Genomic DNA, 20,278 nt, shown 5'->3' on the forward strand with positions numbered 1-20,278 from the left:
TAATAATAAATAAATGCTTTATTCCATTACATTGGTGCAATCTTATCTTCACTCCATTAAAATCACTTTTGAAAAGAGTTTGATCCTGTTGTTCTTATTTCCAAGTGATATGTAGAGCTTTCTTTATATCTTATGACAATTTGAACATATTACAATAAACCACCCAAAACCCTACAGAATTTAACAGACAGACTGGCTAGCCAGTAAGATTCCAAGTTTGACAGGGTATATGAGCTCCATTGTCTGAAATTACCTGAAAATTTAAAAATCCTTCCTGAAAACTGTGGAATAAAGAGGAAATGTTAGTAGAAATAACAAGAAAAAAAGAAAGAAAACCAATGATTCATTGTATTGAAAGCAGTAACAGTCATTTTCAAAAGCTTTGCCTCTTCACTCTAACAATGCTTTCTGTATTTCAGAATTTCTATTCTAAGCTTCTTGGAGAAATATGGGTCTTCATTTGATTCATATCCAATAACACAAAAATATCTCCTTTCTTAGAGCAAAGGAAAATAATACAGTCTATTCAGCTGGTGGTCCTACATAGCCTGTCAATGTCACATTACACTGGCTGGCTCTTCTCAAACAGGTGTACTGAGTTTCTGAAACAGAGTCAGAATATGGAAAGTTCTGAGGTGGTTTCTACTCTTTTTGGTAATGATATAATTACAACAACAAACAAACTCCTGACTTAGCTTCCCCTCCATTTGCATAAGCGACTCTGTTGGGGTCGTTCAGTTCGTCAAACAGTCCGGTCTCGATGATTTCCTCCTGCCAGGGTATAGGGACAGCACCTGTCGCAAACTTTTTGAAGAACTTCTTGTCTTTGTCATCAAACTCAATTCCTCGTATTTCAGAGAAGTCAGCAATGTCTGCAACATCTTTGGCATAGACAACTGATGGATCTGGCACAAATGGAGGGTCAACAAGGTTTGCCTCTAACCTGTGGAAATTTATTGTTTTGAAGAAGCTGTGTTTCCTTGGGTCATCGTCTTCATTCCTGCAATAAAGCAAAAGTTTGTCCATCAGTGTGTTTTGCTCTCAGAGGGATACAGGGCTGTCTGTGTTTTGTACATGACAGTACTTTAGATACACATATATAGATACATATATACATCATGCAACACAATTCCTTTTTTCCTAACCAAGGAATGCTGCATAGTACAACATAATCTGAGCAGCTGAAAACATTCTGATGCCATTCCTGCACCTCTCAGGGTAAATCAGCCCAGGCAGGAGCTGCAGTGCTGCATCTGGGACACCCCACCCAAAGCTACACTTCCACCAGAACTGAACCTACAGCAGGGAGGGGAGGGGGAGTATTGGATGTGCTGTCACACAAGGGAAGTTCAATGATTGGCTCTGCATCTACAGGATAAGAGTATCTGTACTAGAGGGTAAGAATATGTATTAAACTCTAGAATGGGGTATATTGGGTCAATACATCTATAGACCAACTCTGAGCAGCAACAGTCTGAATAGGAAGCTGGTGACAAATGCAAATTCTCATTTTAGCTTAATTCAAAGCATCTACACATATATATCCTAAAACTCAGTTATGTCACTCAAATAAACAATCCCACTTATAGTGACAGTTCATTCAAAGTAACTACTCTTATAAATTAACAAAGATTTTTTTAGGCAAGAGATTCACAGATGATGACGTTAACAAAAGTAGATGTGCCACTGTCACAAATATAATCCTTTATTAATATAGTTAAAACCTAATAATAAAAACAAGAAAGGACTAAATAATTGTAAATGCTTAAGTTAAATAAATCTTACAAAAAACAATTACAGACCTCAGGGAGAACTTCAGCTGTAAAAGAACTAGTGAATTGTTTCACTACAGACCTGTAGAGAGACTTGTGGGATATTTTCTGGTGATAAAAATCATCTGAGCCTCAAACGTGTGCTTGCTGAAGCATGACCAAAGACCACAGCTTTTGAACTGTGCCTCTAGTGTCAAGGCATGCAAAGTCTGAATTTGGAATTCTAGAGAAAGGTGGAGCATAGAGGAGCCCTGTCTTTTCCACACCTATGCATTCTTTCTTTAACATATTTATGGATGCACTGCTCTTGAAAACAGTAATATAGGAAAATCAAATTTGTCTGTGTTTTGGCCCCAGAAAATGGTAGTTCCTAACACAGCTTTTTTCTTTTCCAATCTCTTTACAAAATCAAATTTAGCAAAGTGCAAGCCCTCATGTATTTGTAGACAATGTTATATGAATAAAATGTAATGCAAACCTTTGGCAAGTGTTTTTGTCTTCACAAATGTGCAGAAGCACCATACAGAAGCAGCAGATTTGTATGATTATGGCAAAATATTTATTTTTTAAAATCTTAATATCCATGCATGCAGAACAGCTCTTCCACCTTGGCACCACTGCCTGTTCCTCATGCTGCCTGCTGTGCTTCTGGCCTGCCTTGGTGCTCCCTGGGCACAGCAGAGATGAAACCACCAGCTGCTCTTTTCAGCCCCTTGCTGGAAAATTGTTACTTTGCACCTCTGCTGCCCAGTTCTTCTGAGCAAGCCACCACCAACCACTACCCACTGTGCACCACCATGAATAAGCAGGATGCCACAACATGAAGAATGGTAGATGCTGCCATCCAGGCATGCTGAGCAATGAAAAATATTATGTTTTCAACCCTAAAGCACCATATGAACAAAATTATGAATGTACAGATTAAGGATCTTGATTTCTGCATATCCATAGGCTTGCATAATCATCTCCTACCTTACCCAGCCAGTGATAACCAAGTACTTGAGAAGCCTGAAATTATTTATTTACATTCACTGTTAGCCTGAAATGCATTTCAGCTGCTGTTCAAATTAACTGGTGTCCTGGGCCACTGGTAAGCCAGGAGTGCTGACTGGGCAGAGGCACTCACAAAAATCTCCCCTTATTTTGCTTTTCCTTTCTGTAACATAAACCAAAGAGCACTAGAAACTGGTGGAGGCAGCAAAATGGATTGCTGCAGTGTTCCTTGTCCTGAAACCATAAAAAGTTAAAAAATGTAAAGCTACATGAATGCCATCTACTGGAACTGAGACATCTTCCAACTAGCTGGAGAGGAACTTGAGCTCATCCTCTGTGAACTGCATTTTTACATAACTTTAATAGGAAGAGCAAATGACCTTGGTCAATTTTGTATTCTTCCATTAAAAAAAAATAAATCACTTTACAGGTTCAGGATTTGAGATTTTAATCTCAAAAAGCTTGAGTGGAGAAAAGGGGCTACATCTTCCCTGAGTTAGCTAGTGAAACCACATCTTCAGTAGAAGAGGGGAGTGTTATAAAAGGTCAGGTGTACAAAATAAAGCTGCCTTTGAGCAGCTTTAACTTATGCAACAGGCAGTGCTGTGGATAACCCAAGCTCTTGTTGTCCTTAGGAGAATTACAGTGCTAATCTTTACATAACACACAGCTGTCCTGAATAGTATCACCCTGTTTAAGAGGTTCATGCATGCTTTTATTCTGTATCATGCCCAGGGTATACATCCTATTTATTGTCTGCCTTCTCCAAGTATGACACATCAGAGGAAAGATATCTTAAACAGCAGAAAATTAAAGATACTATGTGCATTAACCCTTCTGTGTGCATTTCTCATTTTGCTGAGAAGTTATGGAACAAAAAGGAGGCAGAAAGATTGTAAATTATTACCCTGGAAAAGGCAATGTGCTTACAGTAAGTCAATAGTCTGTTACTGGTTTTGTTTCAGACTTGCTGAATGAACTCAACCAACACACAATTCTAAATTTCATTTTCCCCTACTCTGAAATTTGTTTACTTCACAAAGTGCTGTAATTCCAAATGTCTGCAAAGTATGCTGACTTTAAGTTAGAGTGATCTGAATGTTTTTGTGTTAAATTTACTTTTAAACTAAACTTTTAAAACATACTAAAAATATATAGATTTTGTATTAAACATACTCCATATGCTGAAAACAACTTTTTTCTCCTGCCTTGCACAGTTGCTGGGAAAATTCATCAGGCACAAGAGTGGCTGTCCTCATTTAGCAACAGAATATTAAGAATATGTGTATTAATGATCTATTATCTTTCATTAGATTTATTTCTTTTAGAGAAATGTTTGCCTAACATTTTGAAAAACTGTTTCACATTGCTATGAAATATAAATTTAGAAGACTATCTCTGCTTTCTCAATGAGATGTTTTGTCAATTCCACCTTTAGACTGGAAAAGCACCTGATACATACATCTCTATTTACAGATTATTCAAATAATGGTATATTCTAAAGATAGAAATTATTGGTTTCCTATTAATTTTTCACATTTTTATTATATTTCTTTATTTTGTCTATATTGCAAATGTAGATCTGCAATCTGTCTAAATAGAAATGCACTAAATTATTTATACACACACACAAGCACATATCAGAGGGATCAGAGCTATTACAAGTTAAATATTACAAGGTTTAGCTTTGCAATTCTCTTCTTATTGAACATTTCCTTAATACTGCTAAGTCATGGATAAATCCACTAGTGTTCATCAACCCAAAGCTACCTCTGAAGTGCCCAGAAATGTTTTGCTTTATAGGAATTTGTGCCAAATACTCTTTTTCTCCCTGGAATGAGTCAGGATGACCAGAACTTCTACAGCATTTTTAAAAGCACTTGAGCAAGACAGAGGGGTTAAGGTCTCTTCAGTTAGAAGCCAATGATGCAGCCTTGCAAATTAGATATCTGCAGGGAAGAGAATCCACTTTGCAGATCTGGATTTCTGCCCACATCATTCCAGTAAGCACTACAGCCTAATATCTGCATTCAGTCTGCACTAGCAGGGATGCAGGTGGCCACTGGAATATCCTTTTATCTTTAGGAAAGAACGTGTAAGAAAAACCCTTCTGACTCTTTCTCCCAAACCTATATAGAGTCTAACACAGAAAATAACAAGAAGACAACTCCTATGAGTCATTTGGAGTGAGACAGATGATCACACTATTGCAACAATATTCCTTATTTCCATATTATCTTCAATACTTTCCACCTCCTTCTTCCTAGAAGTGAAAGGGAAAATCCATTACTCTGTAGAAAGTGAAGTCCTAACCTATTTTTGCAATGAGGGAAATAACTATATTGTTTGCAGCTTTAATTTCCCTTGCACTGAGACTGAGAAGGCATACCTGCTTCCCAAACGTTCCTCTTTTTTCTTAGCCAAAAACAGCTTGCAAATATCTTTCGCTTCCTCTGTAAAGCCAGCATGTTCAAATTTCACCTCATCTTCCAGAGTTCTTCTTCTAACCTCATCCTTATTGACCTTTTCTTTGAAATCCTTGAATGGTGTTCTCCCAGCAACCATCTCATAAATAGTGCAGCCCATAGCAAACCAGTCCACAGGATAGCTGTAGTCCTCTTCCTTCAGGATCTCAGGAGCCATGTAGCCATTTGTCCCAGCCTATGGCAAACACAGACAGATTTACTTTGCAATGCCAGGACTGAAATGCATACAGTTAAACAGAGTAGTCTATAATTCTTCCAAAATATTAGTAATTCTACTGATATATTTTGTATCTAAAAACCCTGACCTTTTTTTTTAAATCTAGACTTGGTGAGGTATAACTTTTTTAGGACATGGACCATATCTCTCTTTAAAAATCTTGGCACATAAGAAAACTATCTTAAAGATGCTTTTCAAAGTTGAAATGTCAGTGCAATTTCTACCTAAAAGTGGTTTAATTTTAAATTCATGGCTAGCTTGCTTTCTTCCTCCATTTTATTTTTTTTTTCATTGAAGATATTCTTAGTTTTGTTGTGTAAACATGAGTAGCAATCAACTTGATAAGATTTAAAAAAATACAAAACCCAGGCAAAACAGTCACTGATTCCCACCCTGCGCAAGGGTTATATAATTGGTCCAACACAGGGCTCTGCTGCCAGTGAGAAAATTCTCATCAAGCCAGTAGCTGAGCTGCAATGAGGAAGTTCTCAGCTTCTTCCCTCTTGGTTTCTGGATAAATGTTCTACCACCAAGGGCCAAGGAAAACTCTTAAAAACCACTCTAAGAAAGTAAACCTATGAAAATTATAATTAATAAATTACACACATTTAGGTGAAGGAACAAGTTCATAATTCCCAACTAAAAAAAGATGCCTGAATAAAGACTATTCATAGCACAAATGGCCCCTTCTCTGACAGAAGAAATGGCCACTCTTTGAGAGGGACATGTGCCTGCTTTCTTCCCAGCCAGCCCTGCCACCTTCCCTTGGGGGACAGGCTGCAGGGACTGAAATAGCTCCTGCTGCCTCTGGCCCCAGGGAGCTGATTCACCTGGCAGGGAAGTGGGGGATCAGCTCTCTCTGCTGCACTGTTACATGAGTGAGATGTGGGATTTCAATCACAACAGCATTTCCTCAGCTGAACCCACGTTTACTGCTGTGTCTCATGCTCTATATGATTTATTTCCCAGAAGCAGCTAACAGTGATAACCACATCAGAAGTTGCTTGAACCTCTCATATATTTTTTAAATACTGGGACTGATGTATTACCAGTATAACAATTTAAATCTGTGCAAAATCCCACTAAAGCTTACTCAGGATGGTCATTATTACTGTATCAGAATACAATCAGTGACAGAGATTCACTCCAAAGCAAAATGGTTAGAAAAAGGTAAAGCTAAGCTCATTTGGACAAATTGTATTTATAAAAAGTACAGCTCAACAGATGAATTTTATTTTATGGGGTTGGATAACCCCTCTGATTTTTGCAAATTTAGGCACAGTACTTCCAAGTCAAGTCTCCCCACAAACTTCAGCTTGTGTCACTACACATCATATGACATATAATGTCTCTACTGTAAATAATGTGTGCAAGAGGTAACATCTTAGCATCAATTAAAACATAAGCCTAACAGACAGAAAATTAAATGCACTTTATTTTCTCTCCTTGTAGTTTGGGGTTTTGTTTTGCTTTTAAGGATATAGAACAAAATCCTCCATATGACTGAAAAATAGAAATGAGATGAGAAGAACAGAAGTATCAGTCAGGTTGAAAGCAAAAGGAAAGGTTAAAAGTGAACAGTTGCCTCTCTCACTAAAGCTACAGAAGTACAGAGGAGCAGCACAGGCACTGCAGCTGCTGACATCATCCCACAGGCAATTTCCACTGCTTACAGTGGGTTTCTCTAACTAAAATATTGAGAGATACCCTGACAGTATTACATTTTTAGGTATGATTGCTGCTCTGTTCAGAGAAGGGGACAAATGTTCAAATACAGACCACAGACCCCAGATCCATCTGGCCTCAGAAAACCTAGAAGGGAGAGGAGAGGTTGAAAGTAGTAGAGAAACTTTGATACAAAAGCTCACTGAGCTCACTGTGGATTAGTAAACATAGCTCTAAATAGGTTTCTGGAACTCTTTTTTCTTTGCTTTTTTTTTTCTCCTTCTGGGAAGCAATAAACATTCTTATTTTTACTGAGATGAAGTTAGGGCATTAATGCCTTGAAGAACTATTGAATCACATTATTATCAAAATGTGCCCTGACAGCACAATATCGTCCTTTTGATAAGAGATTACTTTGCTGCAACTTAGCATCATCACTCAGAACCTGGATACATCTGACATGGAGAAGTCAGAAATCTACTGTCACAGAAGTGTCTCAAGGCAGCTCTTCTCAGACTGTATCTTTCCACTTGTATTTTCTCTTCCACAGCTGTTTTTTCAAAAGAAGTAATTGCCAAGTAAGTTCAGTCTGTTCCGTGGATATTTTCAAGGCAGGCTCCAGCAGGACACACCATCTGGAAGAACACCTTGCTTTGACATGGTGCTTGTGTTTCTCAAGAACAGAGAAAGCAAGGCCATCACCACAGACCACAAAGACAGCACAACCACAACTTAACAGAAAACAGAATGGACCAACAACAGCCTCCCTGCAGGCTAAAGTGACAGGCTGTGGGTGAGCATACATGTAAACAAGAACTAAACTTCCACACTCTAAATTAGTAGCTCTGGAATCTTGAGCTGTTACTGGGCTGATCCAGCTCCCTCTGAGGAAGTCTAGAAACATCATTCCTCTGATATGGCAAACCATTTCTATTCAGAATATAATGAGCTGGTTTTCTCATAGAATATCATCCAAACTCGAATCTAAAACCAAAGCTCTCCCAACCCTGAAGCTGTCCTTCTATTCACAATGAAGGAACAGGCCAAGAAGCAGGAATCTAAACTGGATCTTATAAGATTTGAGATTTTTAAAATGCACTAAAACGTGACAATTTTATAGCAGAAGCAAACACATTTTACTAGTGAACAGGGATTTTTAAGGGGGAAAAAATAATAAGGAAGGAGAAATACATAAAACTCTATTTTTAACAAAGCAGGAATTTGAAGATAGGAAGAAAAAAGCTTAAATTTTAGTCTTTTTCACCTATTTCTCTATATGTGTAGTTTTGGCAAAATGATTTGTGGAGAAAGATGCTAAAGCCTTTAGCATTTGCCATATTAGAGAACACAAATAAGGAATTATTCAGCACCTGGAAGGACATAGATCCTTCAAATGAAGATTTATTTCTATCTTTGGAGAGTAGGCAGCATTAGAGGGAAGGTAATACCTAACATCCCTACACTAATCATTATGGAGAACAAGATGTAAAAATCAGATCATCTTTCCAGGAACAGAGAGATCCCAGGGCAACAGGAAAGGCAGGAAAGCCTCAGGAGAGGTTTATCTAAGGAGGTAAAACAGAAGTTTTGTGAAGGGAGTTATTAAACTGTACAACTCTCATTAGCAGTGAAACAAAAAATAATGTATTAGGGGGAAAATTATCCACTGATTCCCAAAGCAAAAGTGAAGGAAAGTAAATTACTCTTTGCAGGTGTGGAGTAAACAAGTATACTGTAAATTATATTCTAATGCAAAAATGAAAAAAAAAAAAAATGACAGAAAGCAAAGAAATTAAAAGCTACCACAAAAGATAAATGCATTATTTTTTGAAGGGGTCTATTTCCCACAGACCGGTATTGAGTATTTAATTCAGTTAGAATTATCTGACCATGCCTCAGGATGGATATCTCCAAGTATGGGATACTGATATGTCTATAATACAAAAAATCAGGAGGTTTGTATGATTTTGCAGAGGTTTTCATTCTGTACAATTGATAAGTGAATTCAGAAGCTGTATATTAAACAAAATCCACTTTTTCTTACTAGATCTTACTTTACATGGACAAATTTCACTCTTTTAATGGAAACAGAGGAAATAAAAAACACATACTCAAAGTTAATTCCTTTGTTATCAACTCTACACTATTAGGATGTTCAGTGGGTTTTGACTGAGACTACGCACATTATTCTCTTCTTTCCTGTATAATTCCTGGTAACACAAGGAACCATTTGATCATATATGTTAACTAAGCAAGGGACCTTACAGAGACACAAACACATGATATTACACCTTCACTGACCTGGCAACATCTTATAAAAATATCACAAAGATGACAAAGAATGTTATATTATCCCAACTTTTTACTAGAGACAGAATTCTTATGCCATTGTGGAGGCACAGAACTTTTAAAAGCCTAGTCAATACAACACTAGCTATTTTTTGCTTGCTGTCCATCTAATATTGTCTTTTGTGATAAGCAGGACGGTTTACTTGCATATGCTGCTTGAATTATAAAAATAGTCAATAAATTTAAGTCAATTAAATTTTAATTGCTTTTGACAAAGCTTCACAGATCTACTTTCCCTTTATTTCACTACCTTGAGAACAACCCAAAGATAATTTTTCAGTAATCCTCTAAAATGTAATGAGCAAATGCTGCCCTTGGCTACATTAGCAAAGAAGTTCCGTTGAGTGGAATTATTGCTTTGAGAGTGATTTGACAGGGCATAGTAGAAATGACTCATCTGAAAGTATACAAATGTTTCTTTTGTGAAATGCGATCCTGCGTAAATTTTTCAAAGGTCACATAATTACAATCTTTTAGTAATTCAAGATGTGATGCTGAGAAGCCCTAAGTGCACTCAGACCCCAGTGCAGTGCAGAGGCACCTGGCACAGCAGAGCTGGGAGCAGAACCAGGCCTACAGTGCAGCAGCTCACACGTCCCTCTGACAGGGGACAGCCCTTCCACAGCGCCCTGTGCCAGTTCCAGCAGGTGCAGGCAGCAAAGACAAACTCTCTGGAGCTTTCAGCAGCACAGAAACAGGCAAATGGGGAGAAATGGGATTTAGGATTTAGATCTTGCTACCTTTTCCCACAGATCTCTGCAAAACAAACTCAATTGATATAACAAACCAAACAGTAAAGCAAATCAGAATGTCTATCTTTTGTTTGCCATGGCACAAGAACTGTTGAACAGAGGAAAAAAAACAAGCTGAGTTTAGCTCTATCAGCTGTTTCCTGGGGCTCGGTCCTTCCTTCCTCCAAGGGGTGCCACTGCCTGCTTTGTTCTCTTGTCCAGCTGTTCCTCCACTCCTTCAGCAATGGCCTTAATAGACCCTGCAGGAATGCAGGACAGACCACAGAAATCTCTTCCCTGCACACAAGCTATCAGGCCCTAGATGTGGAGAACACTGATCTGCCTGTGTCACTCACTTCACCATGTTAATTCTTCTCCCAAGTCACTGTGAGGAGGAACAGAGCATAATTTAAACGAGTTACACAGGACTGCAGTTCCTCCAGTTTCTCACCACATGTTCATACAATAACAAGAAACTAGCTGACCCAATCAGTGGGCAACTGGTTTTGGTTTTTTTTTAAAGAAGATAGAAGTAAATCTAAATAGGGCAAAAGGCACTTGGGAAAGTCACACAGAATAAAGACCCTTATGCAGACTGTTAATGCTTAGCAGAAGGAGGGATCTTTTGATGGGATGGCCCATCATGAATTGCTGGGCTACTGATTCAGGAGAGCACAAGGAGGACTCTTCAGAGTAGCAGGAGAAGATAATGAGAAAGACAATACTGGAGCTTAGGAGCTCAAATCCCATGTTTGAACTTGAATCTTACATAAGCATATGAATCCCACATGCTTATGTAAGATTCAAGATCAAACTTTTTTTGATTTTCACATAAGAACATAATTTTCATAGGGAAAGCTATGTGCTTTTAAAAAAGCCCCCACAGGCAAAAGCACAAAAGGTACAAACCAGATTTTTGCTATATTAGAGAAAAAGAAAAAATGGCCCTGGATTCAAAATCACTAACTGGAATAATATAAAAATCCAGCATTGGCTTTTAATCTTTTAAGTTTGGTCATCAGTAATCACTGAAATGAAGGAAGTTGCACAACAAAAGAGAAAGCCACTCTGTGCAGTAGGGACTGCTCTCTGTGTGCTCCTCCTTGGGAAGAGAAATAGACACAGGTACGACATGGTTTCAGTTTAGATTGATGCTGCATGGAAGTCAAAGGGCTTGAAAAAGGACAATCCAGTAACCAGGCATGGATCTTAACTCTGGATTCTAGAGCAGCTCCCCACTTCCTTCTTGCATGATCACATGTAAAGCTTTGCCTCAGATCCTGACTGGACAGAGAACCTGCTAACACTCCCACCTCAGTGACGTGTCATGAGAGGACATGAGAAGGCATTCTCAGACAGGGAAGCAATCAGACATTATAGGATGGAGCATTTAGGACAAACAAAACACTTGTCCAATCCCCACTTTGCTACCACCTCCCGTTAAGGAGTTGTAAAAAACAGTGAGGTCCCCCTGAGCCTCCTCTCTGCAGTTCCCTCAGCTGCTCCTCACCAGATTTGTGCTCCAGACCCTTCCCAGCTCCACTGCCTCTCTCTGGACACACTCCAGCACCTCAGTGTCTTTCTGGTAGTGAGAAGCCAAAACCTGAATACAGATTCAAGAGCAGCCTCACCAGTGCTGAGCACAGGGGAGCAGTCACTGCCCAGCCCTGCTGGCCACAGGCCAGGATGCCTCTGACCTTCTGTCCACCTGGGCATACACTGGCTCATGTTTAGCCAGCTGCTGACCAACACCTCTCTCTTCCCACTGGGCAGCTTTCCAGCCACTCTTCCCCAAGCCTGCAGTCTGCAGGGGGTTGTTGTGACCCAAGTGCAGGACCCGCTGCTTTGCCTCACTGAACCCTGCAGAAGTGCCATCAGCCCATCACCCCAGCCTGTCCAGATCCCTCTGCAGAGCCTTCCTGCCCTCCAGCAGGTCTGCATTCCCACCCAACTTGGCGCTGTCTGTAAACTCCTGACAGTTCACTTTCTCCCCTTGTCCAGATCATCAGTGAGGACATAAAGCAGGGCTGGTGCCAGGACTGAGCTCTGGGGAACGCCAGCAGTGACCAGGTGCCAGCTGAATGTGATTCCATTCCCCACCTGTCTCTGGGCCCAGCCATCCAGCCTGTTTTCACCCAGTAAAGAGAGCACCTGTGCAAGCCATGAGCAGCCACGCTCTCCAGGAGATGCTGGAGCAAACAGTGACACAGGCTTTACTACAGTCCAGACAGACACATCCACAGCCACCTCCTCATCCACAGAGCAGGTCACTCTGTCGTGGCAGGAGATGAGGCTGCTCAAGCAGGACCTGCCTTTCCTAAACCCACGCTGGCTGGGCGTGATCCCCTGGCGGTCCTGTATGTGCTGCATGCCCACACTCAGGATGATCTACTCCAGGATCTTCTCTGCTACAAGGTCAGGCTGACAGGCTGGGAGTTTCCTGGATGCTCCTTTAGCCTTTCATGTGGATGGGCATCACATTTGCTAAATCCAGCCAACTGGGACCTCCTGGGTTCTCCGGGACTGCTGGGGAAGTCATGATGGGAAGGGACCTGGTGAGCACTTCTGCCTGCTCCCTCAGGACCCTGCACAGATCCCAACTGACCCTACAGACTTTGTGGGTAAGGCTGCATTCTGTAAAGTACATTTCAGAGAGGACAAAAATCTCAAACACCTGGCATGACAACGCACCTCATAACAACTGCGATTATCAACATTTTTAGGAACCCACTTCTGCTAGTAAAAATATCACCAATTTTACATGTCACACTTCAAAATGTGTAAGAAAAACAGCTGCAAGTTCTTCTAATTCTGAGTAAATGAAGAGCTGTCATTTTTCAAAGAGCAAACGAAGAAGAAATTTTTACAGAATCTTATCCAATAAGAATGCCATGTGATAGTGAACAAAGGTCAACTGTAGAATAGCTTGCTGAGTTATTTTTTATTTCACAAGTCTAAACCCTCCTCCTGCTTTTCAGCTGCCTGGAAATTAAACTGTTAGTTTCAGGAACATCTAAATAGATTTCCTTGTGTTTTCCTAAGAAATAGAATCTTATAATAAACAAACATACAGGAGGGCAAAAGGACATTTTGAGTAAGATTTTAACCAAAACATGTTTTTCCTATAAAAATATTATGATGTCCTTCAAATATATAAAACATAGCACATGAAAACTGTGAAGAAGCCCGAAACCTCTGAAGATATGAATGCACTTTTATAAATACTACAAAAATATGTTTATGTTATTTTTCACAGTTATTATGTCAATATTTAAGCTCTCTGGCTAGCACATGCATCTGCACAAAAGTTCTTCACAATTTACATGCAACAGTTGCTTTTCACAAAAGCCATACCCAGTAAGGGCAGAAAATTCTTCCCTAAATAAACAGCAAATACACACTAACTTCTGGAAAAATGGAATTAACTGGGGATGGAAGCTCCTCATTTCATATGCAAAAAACCCCTAGTGCTAGAATCAAACTAGAACACAACAGACAGAACACTTTGCCTGTGTAAAAGCCATCTTTGCAGGCTCTCAGTTTCTCCTTGTTGTCTATTTCAATTATGTAAGACAGAGAAAATAACAATATTTAAAAAGCCATAATTTTAAGATACAAACTAGTTCCTGCAGGATCTGATCAACACATCAGATGAGATGCAACAGGCACATTTATAGGAAGTCATAATGACATTTAAAGTCCTGAATAGTTTTATTACCACTGGAGTTTGTGTTTCCAGCAATGTCAGTAAGAGCTCTGCCTGACTAAATGTGCATAGACACATTTCCTGGTAGATTGCACAGGTGCATGTAGCTATCATGAGAGGATCCCTTATAATCCATGTATGTTTAATGAAGGAAAATTACATTGTAAGTAGCTTTAAAATGTTTTCTACTTTTATTTTCAAGACTGTTCTTATTCAAACTTGTGTATTTTAATTTATTCTTGTGATTTCTTCTTTCTAGGGACAACTGGCACTTCACAAAGTCAAACCAGCAACTTAGTAAAATTAAATTATTACTGTATCAATTACTTACAACTACAGTATAAGTTTGAAGTACGTTCACACAGAAAGCTGGATGTTTCTCCTTGCTGCTTTAGCAATGAAAAGAGAGGGAGAAAACTAAGGCTAGGTATCCAACTCTTTCAAGATCTTTGTAAGGAGCACTGTTTCTGAAAGCAAGGTATTTTTATTTTTAATAGTTATGACCAATTGGTATGGAGCACACAGGTGCCTTCAAAAGGAGTGTATGTAACAGCAGTACTTAAAGGATACCAAGGCTACTGCTTCAGTTACATAAGTATTGAATCATCAGTTGCACAATGCTTTTCTGAAGTGTAAACACACTTTATTTTTTATTAAGACCATTTGAAGTTATCCATCTAAAATTCAAAAAACCTTTCTACCCACAAAGAACACTTTTTTGGCTGATGAACAGTACATAAACATTATAATTTTGTAGAAATCCTCAATGAGAAAACTTGGAAAATGTCTAAAACAGGAACTCATTAACAAGCTTATTACTTGTGCCATGTGATAACATAATCACCTAATAAGATTTACAAAAGGGATTAATGGATCCTTCAGCTGATGTATGGATGATGTGCATTTATTCATACATGACCAGACAGGAATTTTTTTCTGCTTTGAAAGCAGAACAAATTTAATCTTTAATGGCTTATACAGCTATGAGAGTGCAAAAAACTTTCAGAATTCATCAAAATAGTGTATTTTTGCAATCTTTAATGAAATGAATGCACAGATAAATCTTTATATTATATACTAGAGATCAGTAGCAATATCCCTTAATTAGTGACTGAAAATTGTAAACCTTAAATTGTCAGTTCAAACCATCATCCAAAATCTAGAAACAGCTTTATGATATTAGGCACTCAGATATCAGTACAATACAGATTTGGCCTGCAAGGAATATATATTCTGCTTTAGCTTATAAAAATGCCCTTATAAAACTGTGTCCACAAAATGGTGCAACTGATTAAATTTCATTTGAAAAACCTTGGAGCCATACATTCCTTTGGGTGAAAAATGAAAAGGTGACATGTATAGGTTTGGTAAGTGATAACGATTTGGCAGTCATACTCAAACAGCATGTTATGATGTAATTTTTCAGATAATTTAAAGTCAGAATGTCACTACAATTAGTAGACAAAAAATAACAAAACCATTTTTCCTTTCTTACAGGAGGACATGGTGAAGCTTAATGTAAATTTTGTAAATGTGTTCTTTGGTCTTCCTGTGTATGACATGAGTATAAATAATAATAATATCCAGTTCTCATATAACATTTTTTAGAAGCTTTCAAATATGACTATTTTACAAAAATGAAAATAAAAGGGAATTATTCATTTAACTAGTTTATAGTTATGATACAAACACATACACAAAAAATCTTTTTCTTCCATGTCCTATTTCAACGTAATGTATGAATAAAACTGCCTTTAACTGAAATTCCTTAAAAAACATTACAATCATGTAGCACATTATTCATTGCAGTTTTTGCTTTAATAAAAGCAACTGTATAATGGTGACTAGAGCTTCTAAAAATGACAAAAGAAAAGGCACTAACATTTTGATGGCTTCACAGAAGGTAAGGCAGAATAACACCTTGTCCAATATTGCTTTGACATTCTACTCTACTACCACAGAAGTGATTACATATTGCTAAAGACACTCTTCAATTTTGAGGTTTTTTCATTTTGCCAAACTCCACATATTTAAAAGTATGAAAAATTGCCCTTTGACAAAACTATTTGTTCTGATCCTAGTTAACTGCATGCCTCTTGCAAAGCCCAATCAAGTTTACACCTTTGGGTTCACTGATGCAAATGCCAAATTTACAAACAAAACAACATTCTCATTTCACATAAGCTCTACTGAAAAACCTGCCTTAGCTTGCACAGAAGCTGTATTTTTGTATCCAAAACACCATGCAGTTTAATTTTAAAATTATTTACTATTTATACATACAGCAATGTCTACATACTCCTTCATCAAGAACTAAAACCACTCATAATACAAACTTCTTATATTGCCAGGGAATGAAAAGATCCTTCAAAAGTACTGAATTTAACAACATCAAAGGATGTGCACTCAAACATGATGTAGAAGGCCATCAGTGGGTCCTCTCTTCCACTGAATTTCTAATGTGAACTTGGAGAGTTTAACACAGACCAGTTTATAATGTGGCTTTCATTTCTTCATTTTCCTTGTGTATTTCAAACACATTCTCTCATTATGCACATCTTTAAGTTCCAGATACCTTGAGAGAAATATGTCTTTTTCACAGTTAAGCAATACATATTTTTTTTTGTGTAAATCTCCTGACATTATTATATATCCAAGTTAGTTTGGGATGACCAGAGGCACAGCTGAAGTGCTGCACAATCTAATTCACAAAAATTCTATTTGGTCATCCATGTTTTTCTTCCTACATGTAGACAGGCATGGACATTTACAAACTGTCAAGTCTGCTAACTGTTTCAGGAACTAATTTGTGTGGGGAAGGAGGGCTGGAAATAACTTATCATGCAGCACCACACACACCTGCAATAAAATCAGTAGCATCACTTAAGAGTAATGTGTAAGAAACTATATTCTCCTAGAAGCAAAAGCAGAATACAGAGGAGCCATATCTTTGACTGCTGCTCATTAAACAATCAATTAAATCCCTGACTATGCAGTATTCCATAAAGCACAAAGCATCTGCCTCTCTACAGTCATTGGTTCAAGAACTTAAGAGAAGAAGGTCAAATAGATTCTACTGTTTCTGTACAAAAGAAGTTATTTTACCACATGCAGCAGCTAAAGAGTTAATCAACCAAATCTTCTTAGGACCTGTCTCTCAGAATGAAATGACTACATTTGGTCTTTAGCACAGAATCAGTTCCGGGGAATTAAGTCTTGGTCTCATAAGGCATTAGAAATAGAATGGCTGCACTTCCCACTGCCCACGTTAAAGAATTTGTACTCACCCTCTGGGTGATGCTCTTTCCCTCTTTGACTTGCACTGCCAATCCAAGATCAGACAGTCTGCAATTCCCATTATCATCCAGGAGGACATTCTCTGGTTTCATATCCCGGTACACAATTTTGATGGAATGGAGATGCAGAATCCCACAGGTTATCTGAGCTGAGTAAAAGATGATCCTTTTCATTTCCAAACCCCTTTCTCCCACATTGTAGATGTGATACTTCAGATCCCCTCCATTCATGAGGCTCATAACAAGACACAGATGGGTTTTGGTCTCATAGGCATAAGCTAGTGTGACTATGAAAGGGCTGTTGACCTTCTCCAGGATCTCTTTCTCCAGCAGTGCCATCTTCTCTCCACTTTTCTTTTTCAACCTTTTCTTATCCAGTTTCTTGCAGGCATACATCTTGCCAGTATTTTTGACCTGGATGGCACAAACCTAGAGAAGATGCACATGGAAAGGTAATGAAGGAATTTTACACAGAGAGTGGAATATTAAGGGTAGTGACAGACAGGAACTGGGCAATCACTGATGCCTATCAGTAGCTGCTGATGCTAACTTCTATGAAGAATATACCAGCACAGAAAACAAGAAAAAACAAGTGCACAATCAGTTCTGTTCTGGACCAGTAGTTTATCGTGGCCCTGAGGCAAAGTTCTTGAGGATGCCACTAGTAGGCATGTATTAGCAAATAAGAGGAAAAGGACAAGAAAAAAATCTGTAACCATGAGAATAAGGAGCATATACAGATGGCATCTGTACAGTTAAACTCTCTTGACTCACAAAAAACCTTCATAGAGAAGTTTGGGAACAGATCCTGATGGGTGCTTTTCCCTAAACCGCAGCTAGGAATTATCTGGGAGTGTGTGAGATAGCACAGGCTAAAATGATGTCAAGGAGCAGACTTAGCTCACTACATGAACATTTATGCAAGTTTTTGTAAAGAAGCCTGCTTTTTAAACTAGCATAGATACAGAATATAAAAATGTTAAAGTAGCTTTTTACCAACAAGAGCCTCTATCACAATATAAATAACCCAGCCTGATTTCTGGAAAATGGGTAGTCTGGAGGGGCACATTTTACAAATCTTCATAGAGTGGCTTAATCCACTGCTCTTTGCAAACCCACCTGCTAGTCTTGAAAGGGGAGAGATGACTCACATCCTTAAAAGTACAAGCTCTTACCTCTCCAAAGCCACCTTTGCCCAGCACTCGGAACTCAGAGAAGTATTTATCAGTTACTGGTTGCTTCTCAAACACTTTCCATTGGATGAATTTGTCATAGAAGGGGCTGTTCTGGAAGTCCTGGAAAGGCTTGTCTTTAAAGAAGACTTTGGTTTCCTCCTTGGCCAGTTGCACGATGTTCTCATAGTCTTTTACAGTAGCTGCTTTGCATTTGCTGACCAAGTCAGAGCTCATGAAAGACAGATAGTTTCTGCCGCCTTCCTTAAGAAAATTGGTGACCATAATCTCCATGCAAGCGCTCTTGATATTGTCCTCTGCCAACTCCCAGCTTGACACCTCATCCAGGAAGTCTCTAGCTACCAAATATTCTGGCACTGTCTCTAAGAAGTCTCTGAAGAATTTCTTGCCAATGGGCTGCTGCTCACAGATACTGTCATAATCACCAGCAACAGACTCTCTGTGCTCTTTGCAGTCCTCAATCTTCGGCAGCGAGAGGCTCTTACGCCTCTTTTGCATTTCCTTGGTGTCTCCTTCTCCACTCTTCCTTGCCTGGAGGTAGGCAGTGTTGGCAATCAGGTTGTCGAGCCCCCCCATGTCACACATCTTGGCAAGCCCTTGGGGTGGCAGAGCCTGGTTCAGACAAAATGAGTAACTGGTCCAGGAGCTGTGCTGTAGCTGCACTGCACTTCTCCCTGCTAGTGGTGTGTGAGGGCTTCTGAAAAACACCAGGGAAACTAACTGCTTTTGCATTAAATACCTCTCAAGGATTTTCACTAAGTACCTTTAGGTATAGGCACCATTTGTGGAAAGTGACTGGTAAGAGGTTTCTCTGTAAGAAGCTTTGAGTTTGCTATGTATAGCTGAGGGATGACACCCTAGGCAAACCTTCCCACTGGCAGTACCAAGTGCACGTGGTTCAGCTGGTGGTTTTCAGAATGGGCCCTGATAACCTTTAAATGTGCCAAGATTCCCTCTACATGCACTGTCCCTGGCTGCTGGGAACATGCAGAGACTCATGGCTGCAATAATACATGCACTCCCTCCAACTCGAAGCACTTTGGCCGCAGTCAGCAGGACAGGCCTGGATCTCCCCTGGTCGATATCAAACACCAGCAGACTAACAACTGGTTTTATGAAAAGCTTTTATCACAAATCTGCCATGCCTAAAAGATCTTGATATAGATGAATCCCACAACTCATGCTTTGAGCATTCACACCTCCAAAGCTCAAGTTATATTCAACATCAGTGACTGAGCCTCACAGACAGTTCATGCAAGCCCTGCTGCCTTGCGTGGCTCTGTCTGAGCAGATTACATGCAGAGGCTAAGAACTGCCACTGGTCTAAAAATAATGATCCTTCTATATGAAACAACACGGCTCTGACTTCATCTCCTACCCACAGAAAAAAAGAAAAACACTTCAAGTGAACAGCCAAATCTTGCCAAGACCCTTCCATATGTTGTTTTGGCCTCAGTTTATTTTCCCTGCTGAGCTTTATGACAGAAAGTGGTTGGATAAGAAGGTGGCAACAACATATAGCTGAGGTGACATCAACAAAGGGACAAAGCTGATTATAATCAAGTGAAGGCAAATTCCACCTGCACTGCTGCCTACCAGAAGGCATTTTTTTCCCTTCAAAAGAATAAAAATTATGTGTGGCACTCACTAGGCTAAGTCTCCTTCTGCTGTGGGGTCAGGTGGTTTGGCTGTTAAAACTTTCCTTAAATATAAGGAAAGTATTATGAGAACAAGAAAAGAAGTAACACTGGGGTCAAGCTGTGCTCTTGAGGTCAAGGTCAAGTGTCTTTTTTCTTTTTTCACAATCTTACAGCAAGCTGAAAAGCTGAATCACAAAAACTAAACATCAAGAGTAATAACAGGCACCTTT

At 39.1% G+C, this 20,278-nt stretch overlaps 1 protein-coding gene across 1 annotated transcript; it reads right to left on the reverse strand.

The window, feature by feature from the left end:
* On the reverse strand, window positions 1–19,008 carry GRK7 (G protein-coupled receptor kinase 7). The gene is made up of 4 exons (XM_059479288.1): window positions 18,391–19,008; window positions 17,207–17,644; window positions 5,155–5,426; window positions 1–1,000 (listed from the first exon to the last, which is right to left on the reverse strand). Exons 1-4 carry the CDS (start codon window positions 18,991–18,993, stop codon window positions 667–669), a joined length of 1,647 nt encoding a protein of 548 aa, XP_059335271.1. The 5' UTR covers window positions 18,994–19,008; the 3' UTR covers window positions 1–666.
* Between the last annotated feature and the right edge of the window lie 1,270 nt (window positions 19,009–20,278).

This window comes from Ammospiza nelsoni, chromosome 10 (assembly GCF_027579445.1).
Source record: "Ammospiza nelsoni isolate bAmmNel1 chromosome 10, bAmmNel1.pri, whole genome shotgun sequence".
In the NCBI taxonomy this organism is placed as follows: Eukaryota; Metazoa; Chordata; class Aves; order Passeriformes; family Passerellidae; genus Ammospiza; species Ammospiza nelsoni.

What these genes read in the sequence shown, in the direction of transcription:
- GRK7 (XM_059479288.1), bottom strand. Translation starts at nt 18,993, where the DNA reads ATGTGTGACATGGGGGGGCTCGACAACCTGATTGCCAACACTGCCTAC. An exon ending in GCAAAGGTGGCTTTGGAGAG is followed by an intron (nt 17,645 to 18,390) that starts GTAAGAGCTTGT and finishes CATCTTCTCTAG; the next exon opens with GTTTGTGCCATCCAGGTCAA. An exon ending in GAAAGAGCATCACCCAGAGG is followed by an intron (nt 5,427 to 17,206) that starts GTGAGTACAAAT and finishes TGTTTGCCATAG; the next exon opens with GCTGGGACAAATGGCTACAT.